At 55.4% G+C, this 17,093-nt stretch overlaps 2 protein-coding genes across 6 annotated transcripts in view; one reads left to right on the top strand and one right to left on the bottom strand.

Annotated features, from left to right (window-relative positions):
• Positions 1–148: 148 nt before the first annotated feature.
• Positions 149–3,105, top strand: CCDC96 (coiled-coil domain containing 96). Its single transcript, XM_019453775.2, has one exon. The coding sequence runs from the start codon at positions 340–342 to the stop codon at positions 2,098–2,100; it is 1,761 nt and encodes a 586-aa protein (XP_019309320.2). The 5' UTR covers positions 149–339; the 3' UTR covers positions 2,101–3,105.
• A 6,538-nt stretch (positions 3,106–9,643) lies between these two features.
• Positions 9,644–17,093, bottom strand: part of TBC1D14 (TBC1 domain family member 14) — a 95,959-nt gene continuing 88,509 nt past the window's right edge. For all 5 annotated transcript variants that reach the window (XM_019453771.2, XM_019453772.2, XM_019453773.2 and 2 more), the window contains 2 exons: positions 13,547–13,805; positions 9,644–9,816 (listed from right to left, as the gene is read on the bottom strand). In XM_019453771.2, the coding sequence (XP_019309316.2) occupies positions 9,751–9,816; positions 13,547–13,805 (325 nt within the window). In that variant the 3' untranslated portion in view covers positions 9,644–9,750. The remainder of the gene's footprint in view (positions 9,817–13,546; positions 13,806–17,093) is intronic.

Below are 17,093 nucleotides of genomic sequence, written 5' to 3'. Positions count from 1 at the left end.
CACCTCGCGGGGGCCCGGCACGCCGCGCTGCGCCTGCGCGCCGCTCGCGCCGGCCGCCCGCTCCCCGCGGTGCCCCCAGGCCGCCCCGCCCCAGGCCCGGCGCCGGGAAATGGGCGGGAAGGCCGCGCGGCGCGAGCCTGCACCCCCCTCCAATCAAGGCCGCCCGTCGTCCGTCCGCGGCCTCCCATTGGCTCGCTGTCTCCGGAGGCGGGGAGAGGGGGGCCGGGCATCTGCCTTACTCTTGGCCAATCGCCGGGCCCACCGCGCGCGCCCCTGGTTGCCCCTGGAAACCCAACAGCCGGCGTCCGGGATCGGTAGTGCCTGCGGAGCTGGAGAAGGATGGACGGCCTCTCCGAGCACCCTGGGGACCCCGAGGCGGAAGACGGAGATGTGGCGAGCCTGTCCTCGAAGCTGTCCGGGGTCAAGGCCATCTCAGGCCTCCAGTCCCCGGCCGAACCGCCGGAGCCGGAGCCGGAGCCGGAGTCGCAACCGGAGCAGGGGACCGTAGAGGCTTCGGCAGGAGGCGCCGCCGAGGATGAGCCCGCCGAGCCCGCCGAGCCCGCCGAGCCCCGGGAAGGGCCGGCGGCCACCGAGGCTGGGGGCGAGGCGGAGCCCGGAGAGCCGGAGCGGCCGGCCGAGCTCGCGCCCGAGCCGGGACCCGAGCCCCCGGAGCCGGCTGAGGCCGGGCCTGAGGAGACAGCCCAGCCGGGGCCTGAAGACGGGCTCGCGGAACCGGAGGAGCAGGCGGAGGCAGAGACGGAGGAGGAGGGGGACAGGGAGGTGGACGAGGAGGAGGAGGAGGAGGAAGAGGAGGACAAGGAAAGAGAGAAGGTGGCGGCAGCGGCGGTCCAGCGCAGGAGGAAGGAAGCCCCGTCGCAGGTCTCTCTGCCTCTGTCCTCCGCCGGCCGGGAAGAGGCTGTGTCGGCTCGGGAGGCCGAGGGGGAGGAGAGGGAGGGGGCGGAGAGCGAGGAAATGGAGGAGCTGGGCCTGCTGAGAAGCCCGTGGAGAAGCCAGGTAAAGCTGAAAGACGAGGAGGAGGAGAGCCTCGACGATGAGGACGGTGAATGGACCGAAGAGGTGCAGAGGCTGCAGGAGCAGCAGCTGCGCGCTGAGCTCCTGCAACAGTACCAGTCGCTGGTGGCGGAGCGCGGCCACTACCAGCGCTACAACATTTACCTGCAGCACAAGATCTCCGAGGCGCTGCGCAAGAAGAAGGGCCCGGATGCAGCCCCGGTGCCCGACAAGGGCCCGGAGCCCGAGCCCCCGGGGAAAGAGCAAGCGTACCTGCGCTATCTGGCCATGCTGGAGGAGCTGAGGAAGCAGCGGGCAGACGACCTGGACTGGTATCACCAGGAGCTGGAGCAGCTGAAGCGGGAGGGCACGGAGGAGCTCGCCAGGGTGGAGAGGGAATGGCGAGCCTTCCAGGCGCTCAAGAAGCAGGTGATGGTGCAGGCCATGGGCGGCTCCTGGACGAGGGGTGGTCGCCAGGCCGCCCTGCGGCAGGTGGAGCAGATCCAGGCGCTGGAGGATAAGAAGGAGAAGGAGATGAGCGCCCTGAGGCTAGAGAACGTGCAGCTGAAACAGAGCTTGGTGCATTTCGAGACCCGGATGAGGGCCCAGGAGGACCTGACGGAGGGTCTGCTCCTCATCGATTTCGAACAGCTCAAGATTGAGAACCAGACCCTCAATGAAAAAGTCGAGGAGCGAAATGAGGAACTTTTGAAACTGCGCAACAAGGTGACCCACAACGTGCAAATCGTAACCCACGTGAAGGAAAAGCTACACTTTGTGGATTTACAAAATGCATGCAAGAAGTCACAGCTTTTGGAGACTGAGGCTCAGGTAGCCCTAAGGAGGGACATCTTGACCAAGACTAAGAAAGCCCGGGACGGCCTGAGGATTGACAACATCAAGTTGAACCAGAAGTGTGGGCTTCTGGGCAAGGAGCCACTCCTTTGCGACCTGGAAGACAAAGTGGACAAGGCAAAACTGCTCAGGCAGCGTCTGGAATCCCTGAAGCGCCACCACGCCAGGCTCGTCATGTCCTGCAGAGGCGTGAAGCAGAAGATGCGGGAAGCCAAAGCCTTTCTCCCATCTTAACGCACACGACGATGGGAAGGGCCGGCAGAGCGCCTTCCATCTCAGCGACTCTTCTCCCTCGTGAAATCCGATTCTCCACTCGTGGCCATCTTTAAAAGGCCTACAGTATTGGGAATGGAGCTGTATTTTGTATCGACCTCATCATTTTTCAGCTTCCAAGTCCGTCCTGAGAGCAAAATTGGGTTAACAGTCGGTTTTACATGGCGTTAACTAAAACAGGCCCAGAGAAACAAACACCGGGGATGGCTCGATGTCTCGAACGTCTCACAAGAAGCTGTCTTTTAAAAAGCCTTTCCTTACCTGAGAAATTCCATAATTTCAATGCCCCAATCCCGAGGAAAACGGTTCCTCCTCCGCGTGTGGGAGGGTCTGACAAATAGGCAGGGGACCAAGAAATTTCCTGTGCAAGCCAATTATTAAATCCCCTTCGAATTTTTAAAATATGTAGTCCTGAACATTTAGAATATGTAGTACATCCTCAATTCAAATTTCCCTGATTTCTTTAGATGAATCTAAAACCGTGGTGTGTGTAGGCAGCACGAGCGACTGGGTCACAAGACTGGGTAACAAGACGCAGGAAACAGGAGAAATGATACATAGGAAAAGGAGCTGTGGTTTTGTCCTCTTTCCTTTTGCCATGACAGGGGGCTCAGTCTGCTTGACCGTTCACGTTTGTTTCTGGCTCAATGACGGTCTTCAATTCTAATGAAATGTTTTCTTGGATCCTCTAAAGAAACACACTTGTCTATACAAAACCATGCACTTTTATTTTCCCGTGAAGACAAAATGATGATTGTATTGCGTTTGGCCAGGTGCACAGTATAGGGAATAGTGACTACCAACTGTCCATGAGCCTTTTGTTTCCAGCAAGACAGTTGTGGATCTTGGGCCCTCACTATGCACATGATTTTACTCTGTTTCCACTCTTGAAATGTCTATTATTCCTTGTGTTAATGTAAGAAATGCCTGGTAGGTCTGCCTCTTTAATCCAGAATCAGTGATTAACATTTGCAGTTTCCTCCGATGCTTCTGGAGCTGGGGGTTTGGCTTTATTTCTCCTTAATTTTATGATTTTTTAATCTTTAATTTTTGAGAGAGAGACAGAGTGCATGCGGGGGGAGGAACAGAGAGAGAAGGAGACACAGAATCAGAAGCAGGCTCCAGGCTCCCAGCTGTCAGCACAGAGCCCGACGCGGGGCTCGAACCCACGAACCGTGAGCTCGTGACCTGAGCCGAAGTCGGCCGCTCAACCGACTGAGCCACCCAGGCGCCTCGCTGCCTAATTGTAAATTGGATTTTGAGCCGTGCAGATGTGAGATCAGAAGGGTTCTCCCACCCGCAAACTTGAGCAGGTCCTAGGAAGAGTGACCTGTTTGGTGCTGAGCACCTTGACACAATGGTAGAAGGCCTGCTCTAGGCAGATGACTCGGTGGGTCGTGGGTACTTCACAATTATTTTACCTTTGGGTGATGCGATCTTGCGTTCCCTTTCAAGCCAATGAAGGTCGGTGAAAATTCCTTTTCTAACGTCTCCAGCTTAAATACACTCCTTTACAGGATCAGGCTTACCAAACCTGGGGGAGTAAAAAGCATTCACTTCCTGCTTCCACCCTCCTTCTCCCCTACAGTCGTTTTCTGCCCCCTACCCGGTTCCTCAAGGCCAAAGAGAAGGTGTAACTCACCAGCAAATGGAACTTCATCTTCCGTGTGCCTCGGGCTAAAAGCAGCACAGGCCACTGGGTTCTTCCATGGTTGGGAAGGCTTCAAAGTGCACCTGGCAACAGGCACCTGCCTTCCCCAAGCAAGCAGCTTTCGTTGCAAGAGTGCGTATCCCTTGGGTTCGCTAGGGGGGAAACGGGTATTTTCAGCTGACTCTGACCCACTGGCAGTTAGCCAGGCTGAACCAAGCACTCCTGAACCAGCCCTGAACCAGGCTCTCGCGAGCACAGAGAGAGAGACTGATGAAGTTGGCATTGCCTTAAGCTGCAAAGTTACCGGCGTTCTCTCCAATTACATTATCTCATGCCGGAGATGTTACAATTAATTAGAAGACCAATAATGTGTTGATTACTTCCTAGCGAGGGTCCTTCTAATTAGACTACAGGAGAGCTCTTAATCGTGAAATAGCCACGCATTCACACGTGGTTTCTTTCGACTGCCTCAGAGGAGGGAATGCCACACACCCCCGTCTTCCTGATGTGCCCTCTGGGCCCCACGGCCGCCTGTGTTTAGCCCCCATCCCAGCCTCTGACCCACTGCTTTATGACCGTCTGCTTAGTTCTCTGGACCCCAGTGAGACAGAGGCCCTCAGGGTAAGTAGACGGTCATCCTCCCCAGTAGTCAATACAAAGCCTAACACATAATCAGCGCTCAATAATTTGCCGGGTTAATACATCAACATCATGTCATTCTCACCTTCTGAAAATAAGTTCCTTGAATGCCTATTGTATGTCAGGAACTGCTAAGTGCTCTATCGGGTTCTAAAATGATCACAGAAAGAGGATGTCTCCAGAAGTAGGAGCAATGAGAATGACAGGGTCTTGGAAGGACACCACTCCAGAGACAGAGTCCATTCTGGCAGGGACCACTTCCGAAGAGCCTCCCTTCCTCTAGAAGATTCGGGGGGCGGGGGGCGGGGCTGGACTAGAAATCTCTAAAATCAAAGGCTAGAGATTTTGTCACCTTGTCAAAAATTCGGGCCTGCAAAATGCAGGCACAGAAAAATCTGAGAGGTTACATGAAACTTCGTTTTAAATTGGTCCAAGTCGAGGGGCACCTGGCTGACTCAGCTGGTTAAGTGTCCAACTCTTGATTTCGGCTCAGTTCATGATCTCGCTGTTTGTGAGTTTGAGCCCCATGTCAGTTCTGTGCTGACAGCACAGAGCCTGCTTGGGATTCTCTCTCCTGCTCTCTGACCCTCCCCTACTCTCTGTCTCTCAAATATTAAAAAAAATAAATGGGTCTGAGTCGGAAGTGTCCCAGGCCACTTTTGTCTGTTTGTGGCCCCAGGGTCAGGAGGGAATCAGGCAGTACCTACATGGAGCCCAAGGCATCTGAAAAGGAATTAGTAGGTGAAAGTCATTTTTGGAGACTTAGCCATTTCAGATTATAAAATTACCTAAGTGGACAAACGCTTTCTTTCTTTGTAAGTTGGTCTGAGCCATAATTTAGATTTTTGCCCCTGGTCGGGGATGCCTGTCTGATATGATAAAGTCACTCAAAATTAATGCACCCCACTTTGGAACTTCCGTTTTCAACTTGGAAGACAGTCTTCGTGAGGACAAATTGTACAAGCAATATGGTCGGGAAGGACTCCGGGTCGGGGGGACCCGCCTCTGAGCGGCCGGCGGGAGCAGGGGCCACCCAGGCTGGGCACCGCTCGGGCCCACACCTCCTGCTTGCCAGGCATGCTCCTGTCGTAACCACAGTCTGAACAGGCACAGGCTTGAATGAATACATTTCCACCCGCCCCAGCTTTCTCCCTGATGCAGGCTTCTAATATTTCACCCAAAAGATGCCACGATGAGCACAGAGATGCATCGAGGAGGAAGACCGTGTAGCACCCGCAAATGAGGGCTTTGGCATCAGGCTGAGCTGGATTCTGGTCTCTTCTGTGACCTGGGACAAACACTCGACGTTTCTAAACCTCAGCACGCTCCCTGGTACGATGGGGTAAACGGAAGAAAAAGTCAAGCGTATGAAAAAAGTGTCTGTCCTAGGTGGTGACATCATGATTTTTATTTTTTGTGTGCTTTGGGGCATTTCCAGATTGTATTTAACATGCATTCGATAATTAGAGGGAAGACACTGATTTTTACAATTCGTAAGTTCACCAAGAGTTAGACACTGAAAGTCTGTGTGTCAAGAGCACGAATCTAGCTCTCTATGGTGACGCGTTTCTTTCGATGACACAAGTAATTCAGCATCTTTTTTAATCCTCACGAGCCAGGGGATGGAAGCTGGTACCCTTTTTAAAAGAGAAATGAGGCTGACGCAGTTTAAATACTTCTGCTGGCGTGGCCGTGCCCGGCGGAGCACCCCCTCCTGGCGCCAGCCGGCTGCAGGCGCGGTGGTGCTCAAGGAGGAGCCCGAGCTGCCTTGAGCCAGCCAGCGCTCCGGGCCTCGCAGAAATCCCCGGGGACTTGCGGTCACGGCGAGCCGCTGGGTGGGTGGCTGGGTGCTGTGGCGTCTCCCACCGCCCCATCTGAGGACTCGCCTTGGCTCTACGGCCTCCCTCTGCTGGCCAGCGGCTCCCCTCAAGGTCCAGCGGGGTCCCCTCCCTGTGCCGCTGGAGTATCTCATTCCCTCTCTGGGCCTTCGCGGCAGGTGCACGTTGGGTGTTTGAACTGTCCGCCCCCAGTGTCCACAACCTCCATCCCCAAGGCTCGTACGTCCCCAAGGTCCTCCCAGAGCTGGCTGGCATGGCTGCCTCCTTCCCGGCAGGCTGGGCCTCACACCCAGGAGGCATTCGGGTGAGTGAACTCAGGCCTCGCCCCGCACCCCGCACTTGGGAGTTGAGGTCAGGGCCAGTCCTGGGGCGGAGGGTGTGGAGGTCCCCAGGGCGCGGACACCGGAGGGGCGACAAAGTCCGCCTGGGGACAGAGAAGGCAGCAGCCCCAAGGGCCGCGTACTTTCTGGCCACGACTCGACAGGCTCCTCCCCGGGCCTCCAGCCCTTGGTTCCAACAGCCCAGCGCCCCACCGACGAACGTGAGCACACACGTGACCTCTCGGACACTTACGTTCTCGGCCACGGACAGGGACGGAGGTGCACCGCGGCCCGGGAGGAGCCCACGGTCACTTGGAGGGTGGCGGTGGTGCCGGACCGTGACACCAGCACTCCGAGCAGGCTCCAGGGTGAGTGCGCACCAGCTGCTGGGTCGGGCGCAGAGGTGGGAGCAGCCACCAGGCCACGGGGGTGGGCGAGTCGGAGGTTCCCCTTCAGCTTGGGGTGGGGGCACACGAAACTCCCAAATCCCTTGACCAAATTAACCTGACTCCTTCACTGAACTGGGCCTCGGTGGATTTTCAACCAGCACGACGCTCGAAGTCAGGTGTTGCCGTACTTTAAGGTGGGAACTTCAATTTTAAACCAAGCGACAGTGAACACAAGTAACAATTTTACATGACTTTTATTTAATAAAACCACATATTTACAATTCAAAAAGTCCTAATTTGATAGACTTTACTAAATAAAATTAAAGGTTAACTGTACAGGCAATTAAAACATGATATGTAGCAAGTATTATCAGGAATTTTTCTATCCGCAAACTATTTAAAATAGTCAAAAACTGAGCAGTTAAAAAGTACCATTTAAAGTGAACAATGTTTCTAGGTGAGCTTTCAGGGACCGGTGGGGACGCAGCTTTTGACCCTAAAGTGCCAGACGCGCCAAGGTCCCGAGCCCGAAGTCCTGGAAATCGCGGGCACAGGAAGGGGAAAGTGCAGACTTCCAAAGGGGCGTGGCATTTCTACTGGTTTCCAGTTTTCCTCAACGGTGGTGTCCAACAGAGATGCCCGGCCGGGTGCCCTCTGCGGAAAGGGGCCACGGGACCCTGCGTGGGGACTCAGGACCCCCGGCCTGTGAGGGGGACACATCAAACCGCAAGACCTCACGTGGTCCCTGAACAGGTCACGAAAACCTCTTCCGAGCTAAAGATTCGCTAAGGATTCCCGATCGGCATGGGATCCCGTTTAAAAACTTAATGCATCAGTAGTGACATAAATCGAAAGAGATTTAACGTCCAACTGCTGGGACAAAACAGGGTTAAGGGCTGGGTTCTGAATGCACGTGACGTCCCACAAACGCGTTCCGCGGCAGTGGCACAACTGCCCGTGGCGTCGCTTCCTGTCCCGATTTAGGAACATCTTTATGTACAGTAAGAAAATATATACATCTTTCCGGACAGAACGCCCACATCACGGAACGCAAGTCAGCACGTGTGGGAGGAACGGCCGGGCCGGGCGAGGGGCCGGCTCAGTGTGGGTTACATTCAGCATCGCGGTGTCCGGGGACGGCTGCGTCTGGAAGCGCGAGACCTCGGTGAAGACGGGACGCCCCCCTCCCCGCCCCCAGAGGTCGGGAGAGTCAGCACTTGAAGGCTGAGGCAGAAAGTGTATCCAAGATGATCTACAACCTCCTGGGAGAACTCGGTTAAGCAGACACGGGGCGAAGGCAGTTCGAGAAAACAGGACGCACGGAAGAGGGCTGGGGTGAAGGGCACGAACGTGGCCCCGGCTCCGCAACTGGCCGTCGCACCTGCGCGTGTCGGCAGCGGACGTGGCGGGCACGGAAAGCCCGTAAGGGCGAGGTCACGGTCGGGCCCCGGCCCCCTGCCGGTCTCCTTGCCGCACGCCTGCTCTCGGGGCCGAGGGCGGACGTGCAGCTGAGGGGGCGGCGGAGGGCCGGGCGCAACCGACGGTGCCCTCGCCCCGTCCACGGGCACTCGCACAGCCCGGCTGGCACACGGGAGCCGGCTTCCACACAGCTGCCCGTCCTCTGGGCTACTCCGTGTGAAACCGCTCGTGTCTTTGAGTTTGGATAAACAAAGCTCTTACAACAAAATTCGTAAAAGTCAGTCAAGGGAAAGTCAGAACAAGAAAGCTGCCGGCTGATGAACTTGGGGGAAACCAGCTAACGTGGGGAGAGGCGCACAGGACAAACACCGAGAGCCCCGAGTGGCCCGTCCGTACCACTGGAAGCGTGCGGCCTGCTCATCGGCCCTCACCTCGGTCTACCTTGAAGCCGAGTACGCGAGGAGGGAACATCTGGTACCAGGACCGGTCCTGCCGTTCAGGTGACAACAGAAAGAGCGGCAGCCCGTGACAGCAAGGGAGCAGGCTCCCCGCCCCCCCCCCCCCCCACCAAGCCGCCTGGCCTCCGCAGATGGGAGGCGTGGGGGTCCTCCCGTGCTCTTTCCGCCAGGTCTCGGGCCGTCCGTGTGAGCAGCTCTTCTGCTCAGGAGCTGGAGGGCGCAGCAATCTCGGAGAGCACGGGTGCCCCGGAACCTCAGCATGCATGGGACTCGTGCTGGGATTCTGTCAAGGCCACGATGGAGAAACGCCAACCCAGAGGTCAGGTCGAATCCCAGGGAGCCCTCGGGCACTCGTGCGTGACCGCCCTGGGACAGCCCATTCTCCTTTCCCGCAAGCTTGGGTAGGTGGGCTGTGAAAACATCACCTCCAGCTCTGGACAGGTCGTCCCGGGAACGGAATCGACAACCCCTTCCCTACTCACGTACGTAAATGAGCCAATAACCTCTCCGAGGCCTCCCTGGGAGGATTTCTCACACACCTTGGCTAAGGAAGACTGTAATGTATTTTTCATTAGTTGACATAAAAGCATGACAATTTAATTAACTTTCGCTGAAATAAGGGGGGGGGGATTAGCCACTGCCTTAGGTTTAAACCATGCAGAGTATGCAGTGTTGGCCCTGGTCAACACTGGCCCATCTTTCCACCGAGCTTCTTAAGGCTAAGCCTTGGTGTAGTTCTTTGAAAGTTGTTTGTTTTGTTTAAGGCCAACTCCAGTGTTAGGATCAAACGTGAAAACAGCCCGTTCTCGTCCGCGGTCAGCGCGTGCGTGCGTCCGAAGCCACGCAAGGTGCCACCTGGAGGTCTGCTCGGTGCCGAGCGCGGGTCCGCCTGTCCCCTCAGTGTCTGAGCGACGGGCTGCCTTTTTCCACGTCCCGGCTGTCCTTCTGCAGTGCGGTCAGTACCTGGAAGCACAGGGAAGGAACGCCCGTGGGTGATCTGCAAGGACACTGGACACAGGTGTGGTGACGGGACACACGGCCTCCTAGCCGGGGCCTCTGCCTCCCCACGTCCGCCGCTGCCCTGTTCCGCCTCCAACACCCGCAGCCAGGGCCCTCTTCCAGACGTGAGAATCCAACCGTGCCGCCTCCGGCTAACGCCCTACAACCATGTCCCAGCAGCCACGGTACCAATGTCCACACGGGGCTACAGGGTTCTCCTCCCACATCCGGCTCCAGCCCCTGGGCTCACCACCCCCAAGCCAGGCCACCCGCTCCGGCATGCCAACGAGCGCCCCCGGACCGTTAGCGCGGCCGGTCCCTGCCTGCCTCTCCGCTTCAGCAGCAAACCGGGCTAACAGACCCGGGCTCTTCTCGGGCCCTCCCGCGCTTCCCCAAAGTGACTTGGCTCCCAACTCTGCGCTCTCTCGGTTCTTGGTTAACACCTTCGTTTTTAAAGACACTACATTCCACCGCGACGGCTTCACACAGCAGTGGCAACAGCACGGGCTCCCTGAGTCGGCGCGGCTCACGCACAGCGGCTGTTAGCACACAACAAGCCCCGCAGTCAGGCACCTGAACAACGGGCGCTCACGAGATCGGCTGTTCAAGCAGCACACACGTTCCAACCTGGATCTGCCCGATTCCACAACCAAGCGCTCCTCTCCTGGGGCCAGGCACTGTGTGATGTCAAATGAATCACAAATTACATGGCGTAGAGCAGAAACATCTTGTGTAGGTTTCAAATAAATCGCACGGAAAGACTAACGGTAGATAAAGGTCCCCCTGTCCAGCTCTGCCTCCAGGGGACTGCCAAGCAGACGCGGACGTCTACTGGTTTTGGAAAGCTCGCCAGGGTCTTAACCCGAAGCACGGCATTTGGGAGAATGTATACAGACCACAACTCCTGTGGGACTTAGAACGGTACCAACTCGACGCCCACCTGCACCCCCAGCATCAGGCCGACGACTATCACGATCCCATTATTAGAAAACGTCCTACTAGTCACGAGCCTCTGACCTAGCTTTAACCGAACATTTTTACCTTGTCCTAAAACACAAGAAGCGACACAGAAGACCTGGGTTTACTCCTTCCCTGCGTGTGTGTGTGTGTGTGTGTGTGTGTGTGCCTGTTGGCGGGGGGGACACATGGGGATGTGCGGGCTGGGTACCAGTGACAAGCAAAGGAAGGTCGGCAGACCCAGGACTGCACGTGTAGACAGCTGCACGAAGCCTGCCAGGAAAGGCCTCGGCTCACTGCCGCGACTTCAGGGAACCACCGTGAGCAGGTGCATCAGGCAGACCGCAGCACACCCCCCCGCGCAGCGCACACGGCCCAGGCAGTGCCCACCTTCAAACTCTCAACCATTCTGAACCCGTGGCCCCGTGTCTTCATTTCGCACCGTCCGCTTATTTCTTAACCAGAGGAAGGCTCTCTCTCTGCCTGTCACCAGATCCCTGCTAAGCGGACCGCCAGTCCTACTCACACACGAGCCGAGCGTATTCCGTCCCAGTTTTACTGAGGCGTACTTCCTTAGCGCGTCATCTGTCCGGTGAGAGCGTACCGCTCGCTCAGTGGCGTGTAGCGTGGCCATGCACGTGGGCGACACCACCGCGGTCCGCTTTAGAGCGTCTTCGCCGCCTCAAGAAGGACCCTGCGAACTCCCGTCCCCGCTACCCTGCCCGATCTCGCCCACTGCCTGGGGAAGCACTCACCTGCCCTGGACTTGCCTACGAGCGGAATCATAGGGCACGTGGCCTTCAGCGTCTGGCCTTCTCACACACCACACACGGTTTTCAAGGCTCACCCACGTATGCAGCAAGGCAGCACGTGTGCAGCATTTCAGAAATGCAAAGCCCATCACCCTCGGCACAAAACAGGGCCTCTCCCCGCCCCCAGTTAAAACCAGGGGAGCACCTCATGGCATTGCCCAAGGTCCCGTCACAACAGCCGTGCTTCTTCCCAAAAGAGCCAGACGGGAAGGGAGTCTGCCAGCCAGACCGAACACATCACGGGGCGGCAAGGACAGAAAGGGCCAGCTCAAGGGCCAGGACAGCGGACCCAGGTGACAGGGGAACTTCCCTGTGGTTAATCAATGTACTCCATTGTACGCTTTCAAAAGGGTGAATTTTATGGTACATAAACTGCATCTCAATAGAACTGTTATAAAAATAAATAGGCTGCTGGAGCCTGATCACCTTCACAGTATTACGACCAAACATAAACACCCGAACACGACCAAGCCGGTGGATCGAACAGTCACTTTACAGGAAACAGCCCGTACTGAAGACCACGGTAAACACCCCTGCAAGGGTACAGCCAGCAAGATCCAGACCCTAGGAAACCCTGTAGATCCAATGCCCCCATTTCTTCCATAAATACAGAAGGAGGGATAAGAGGTGGGGTAACCTATATATTAAAATAAAAACAAAAGACTAAAAAGATCTTTCAGCTACCGGCAACTGGCTCCAGGTGGCAGCTGGCTCCAACCTTATTTGGATCTTGATTCAAACCAACTGGAAAGCCACTCTGATACTCGAGACTGTTAGAAATCTGAAAACTGACTGGCTGACAAAGATGTAGGGTCTGTGATCTATTTGATTCTAATATGGATTTAAAATCTCCCACCAACACCCTGTCTCTCAAAAAATAAACAAACATTAAAAAAATTGCTTAAAAAAAAAAAAAAGGTGGCACCTGGGGGGTGGGGCTCAGTCAGTTAAGCGTCTGACTTCAGCTCAGGTCATGATCTCATAGCTCATGGGTTCGAGCCCCGGGTCGGGCTCTGTGCTGACAGCTCAGGGCCGGGAGCCTGCTTCGGATTCTGTGACTCCCTCTCTCTCTCTCTCTCTGCCCCTCCCCTGCTCATGCTCTCTGTCTCTCAAAAAAACAAATAAACGTTAAAAAAATCGTTGAAATCTCCCACTAACACAAAGGGTAAATGAGGGATGTGCTGTTTGGCATACACAGGGGAGTAGAAACGTCCACAGATAACTTCCCAGTACGACCTGCCGCTCAGACAAGCTTTGAGCCTGTAAGGCTCAAATAAGCCTGTAAGAAGCAAGGCTTGTTTTTTCCTTTTTCGCCCAATAAAGACTTGGAACCAGACAACACCGGCTAATCCCCCAGGGGACAACCCTAGACGGGACGTCCAGAGGAGGTGAGAGGGATCTAGAAGGAGGAGGCCCAGGTTGGACTCGCTCCCACAGGGCAGCTCAGCCACTCCCCCAACTCAGCCACCAGAGGGCCAGAGGGCACAGCCCAGGGGAGCCACCCTTCAGCCCTCCTGCCCTCCGCTGAGGGCAAGCATTTCGCCTTTGTGGGTCTCGTCTGTTGATCAGCGATGGGGGACAATCCCTTCCACCCGGCGCCAAGCACAGCAGTGGGGGTGGTGGTGGCGGTGCCTGGTTTACAAAATGCCTTCTAACCTGTGGACAGCACAGTGGCCCCCCGGCACCACTGCAGAATGGCTGAGAGGCTTCTGTTACCCGCCCCTCCACCTGTCCATCCGATGACCCCCCGTGGCAGAGCCCAGCCTCAAACCCAGGCTCCTCATCCAAGAGGACTTTCTAAAGAAAGTCCAAGGAGGACTTGCTTTAGAGAGGGCTGGTTTCTCAAAAGGCAGCAATGAACTTCCTCAGTCATGCTACTGAGCCAAACTGCTCTGCAGGGAAAAGAGAACGAAGGATCCGTTTACCTGAGCCCACTTCTTGTTTCGACTTTGCATCTGAATTGTAGCTATGGAGGCGAAAACTTCCTCCGCGGGCAGGTCCTCTGGGAGCCTCGTAAGGAACTGGGCTATGTGAATGAAGTCCATCTTGGTCAGGATGTCCTCAAACAGCTTCAGGATGCCCAGGGCCGTGCGGAACAGAAACTCCTCGCCGTCACGACAGAACACATCCCATATGCGACAGGCCAGGTCGAGGGGCAAAGACTTACTATATAAGGTAAAGATCCTGGAAAAAAAAGTTTTGAGTTTTTCAGGTTTTGGATGGCACAAAGAGTGAGTTCGGAATCCAGGCCTAATTCGTTAAGAACACCCCGAGTCAGTGATGTTCATACTTAGACACAAGGTGCGGGGGTCGAGGCCCGCATTCATTCTGAAGGCCGATTTTATTAAAAAAGCACTATCGGCTTTCATGCAGATTCTCTGTACCTTCTCTATATCGCTGACTCTGACTGCATCCATTCAACAAGTATTTATCGAGAATCGACGATGTGCTTACTCTGTGGAAGGCGCTGGACCCAAGGTTAAGAGCTTAGAGTCTCAGGGAAATCAAAACAGTCAACAGAACCCTGTAACCAGTGTAGGCACGTGCACGTTACTTCTCAAGAGTGCTGTGTACTTTCTCCCCCTGGGAGTCTGTGAAGGAACAAAGCAAACTCTTCCACGAGAAACCGATCTTGTACTTAACGAAAACCATCAGGTTAAAGAAAAAGTGAAGCGCGCAGGCACTATCTTCAAATACTGTGACAATTACCATCCAAACTACCCAACAAATACCAACTTGGGTGACCAACTGCATCCTCGGGTTTAAGCATTTCTAACCCGGAAAGTGCCCGTGTCACAAAGCGAGGCGAATCCAAAGAGACGCAGGCCAAACGGATTGTCTGTGAACCCACCCTCCTCCCTCAGCCGGGAGACGCAGCCCGGGTGCCATCCCCAGGACGTCTGATGACCCCCAGGACCAGCCAGATGCTCCCTCTGACCCTGGGGCTTATAACTCGTGTTTGCCCTGCTGCTCCCCACGGAGACGCTCAAGAGCAGGGACCCTGGCCAATTCCCTCCAGGCGAGCATGTGGCACAGCACCCGGCCGTCTCCGCCGAGTAGGTAAGTGAGTCGGCACTCCGCCAATCTGCTCTAGTGTCCCAGACGTTAGCGGCTCTCGCCACCTCCTCCCCAGCAGCGGTATTCATCAGAAGTGGGGATTCTCGGGGCGCCCGGGTGGCTCAGTTAAGTGCCCGACTTCGGCTCAGGTCACGATCTCAGGGTTCATGAGTTCGAGCCCCACTCCGGGCTCCGAATTCTCTCTCTCTCTCCCCCTTTCTCCCTGCCCCTCGCTCACTCTTGCTCTCGCTCTCTCTCAAAAATTTAAAAAATGTGACAAAGAAGTGGGGCTTCTCAGTTGCTGGGGCACGTCCCCTGTCCCTCCCGGAGAATCGCCCGCCCACGGTTTCAGTTTTCCCTTAGTGCCCGTGCCAGCTCTACACACACGGGGCCCGTGAAGACACCTGGGCTCCAGTGTTGGACTCAGACTATGGCGCTGCCCTGGTCAGAGAGTAACGTCCAGCCTCCAACAGCAGGACTCTGCTTCCTATGATAGATGTCACCGCAAGTTTGTGCCATCCTGGCAAACGCGCTCACGAGGCTCCCGCGCACGGGCTCTCCCGTCTGCAGTGAACTCCACACTCTCACGTGGCGGCGTGCTCAGCCCCAGAAACAGCCTTTCCCCCAGAGCCCAGAGGAACACTTCAGGCAGTCCGGGGCGTGCATGCAAAAGAGCGTGCTAATTAAGACCCCAAAATATCCAAGGCTACCAAACTCTAACAAGAGTTTTAAGGAAGGCATAACAATTTAGATTTCATTCGGCCCAGACGATGGGACAGGCAGACAAGTGTCACAGAAAGGCCCTACCTCATACAAACCACAAGAGCTAGGTTTAAACTGAGGACCTACTATGTGCCGGGCACTACAGCGGGCATATCACAAGCACCCCCCACTCCACAGCCAGAACCACCCTGGGAGACGGGTTCTTTTAGCTCATCTGACCACAGGGAACTGAGTCCCAGGTCCTGCCACCGGTAAGTGACAGAGCCAGGCTGTGAACCGGACTCCAAAGCCCATGCCCTAAACGACCGGACTGCTTGCTCTACTCGGTACCGGGCAAGACACGTTTATCTATCTGGTTATTTATTTTTAAAGATTTCATTCTTAAGTAATCTCTATGCCCAATGTGGGACTGAAAGCCCACAACCCTGACATCATCCATGGACTGAGCCAGCTGGGTGCCCCAGGACACTTTGTTTTTTAAAGTCACAACAAGACTTAAGCCTGCATTGTTAACATCTCAAAAACGGAAAACCATTTTATCATTCGGTCAAGAAAACACAGTTAAAGAAAGATCCGAGAGACTTTTTTACGTTTATTTATTTATTGTTAGTAATCTCTATAGAGATTAATCTACAGAGATCAAGACCACACGTTCCATCGACAGAGCCAGCCAGGCGCCCCAGTTTTTTTTAAAGTTTATTTATTCATGAGATCCAAGAGATTTTTTTGTTTGTAGTCTGAATCTAGAGAACATTCTCAGTTCTACCTACAAAGTGTACATTATTACCGCCATAAAAAAAGTGCAGAACTGACCTCCTCCAAGATACTCTTTTACCTGCCAGTTCACTCCTGGAAAGCAAACCCTTGACATCTTAAAAGCGGCGTCTTAATAAAGAATTATCGGAAAACGGACAAAGCAACAGGCAGAGAGCGGAGTAACAACGAAAAAAATGCGTCTGACGTGACATCCCTGGGTTCAGATTCACGTGCGCATCTCCACAAACTACTTTAGCCGTCCTGAGCTTTGTAAAAGTAAACATCTGAATGATCAGGAACGCCACGGCCAGTACCCGCCACGCAGCCCTGCTGAGGCCTCGCGTCCATCCGTACGAGGCTCTTGCGCTGCTGCATGCGGAAACTGCCCACACCCGAGCCCTTCTGATGCTGAGCAGATCGGTCCGTCCGTGAAGCTAAGTACCTCTGAGCCTACTGCTAAACGCCAATCTCTGCGTTTTGGTGACGAGGCTACGTGGCATCAGACACAGGGACAAAGTTCCCCGCCCTCTGGAGCAAAGGGGATAAAGTACCCAGCGTGTCAGACGCTGAACAAACACAAGCAGGGGTAGGAGACACGGACTGCCGGCCTGGATGCGCACACACGTGTGAATGCACACACACACTTCTCAACAGGATGGACGAGGAAGCGGCGTGTCCACAAAGCCCTGAAAAAGAGGCCACAAGCCAAGGGACGGGGTCTGGACGGTGTCCAGCCAAAGGAAGGTGTCCCCAGCTGTGAGGAAGGAGTGAACCTGGCACGGTCGAGGAAGAACAAGGAGGCCGCTGGGCCGAAGGCAGAAAGAGCAGAGGAGAGAATTCCACGGAGAAGCCCGTGCAGACCCGGGCCCGGCACGGGCGGGCCTTACAGGCGGCTACGAGGTCTTTGGGTTCTATCCTACGTGCAAGGCAAAACCG

The sequence above is a fragment of the Panthera pardus genome, unplaced genomic scaffold (assembly GCF_024362965.1).
Source record: "Panthera pardus isolate Hobbes unplaced genomic scaffold, ASM2436296v1 HiC_scaffold_13, whole genome shotgun sequence".
NCBI lineage: Eukaryota > Metazoa > Chordata > Mammalia > Carnivora > Felidae > Panthera > Panthera pardus.
This window is presented reverse-complemented; position numbering and strand designations above follow the sequence as displayed.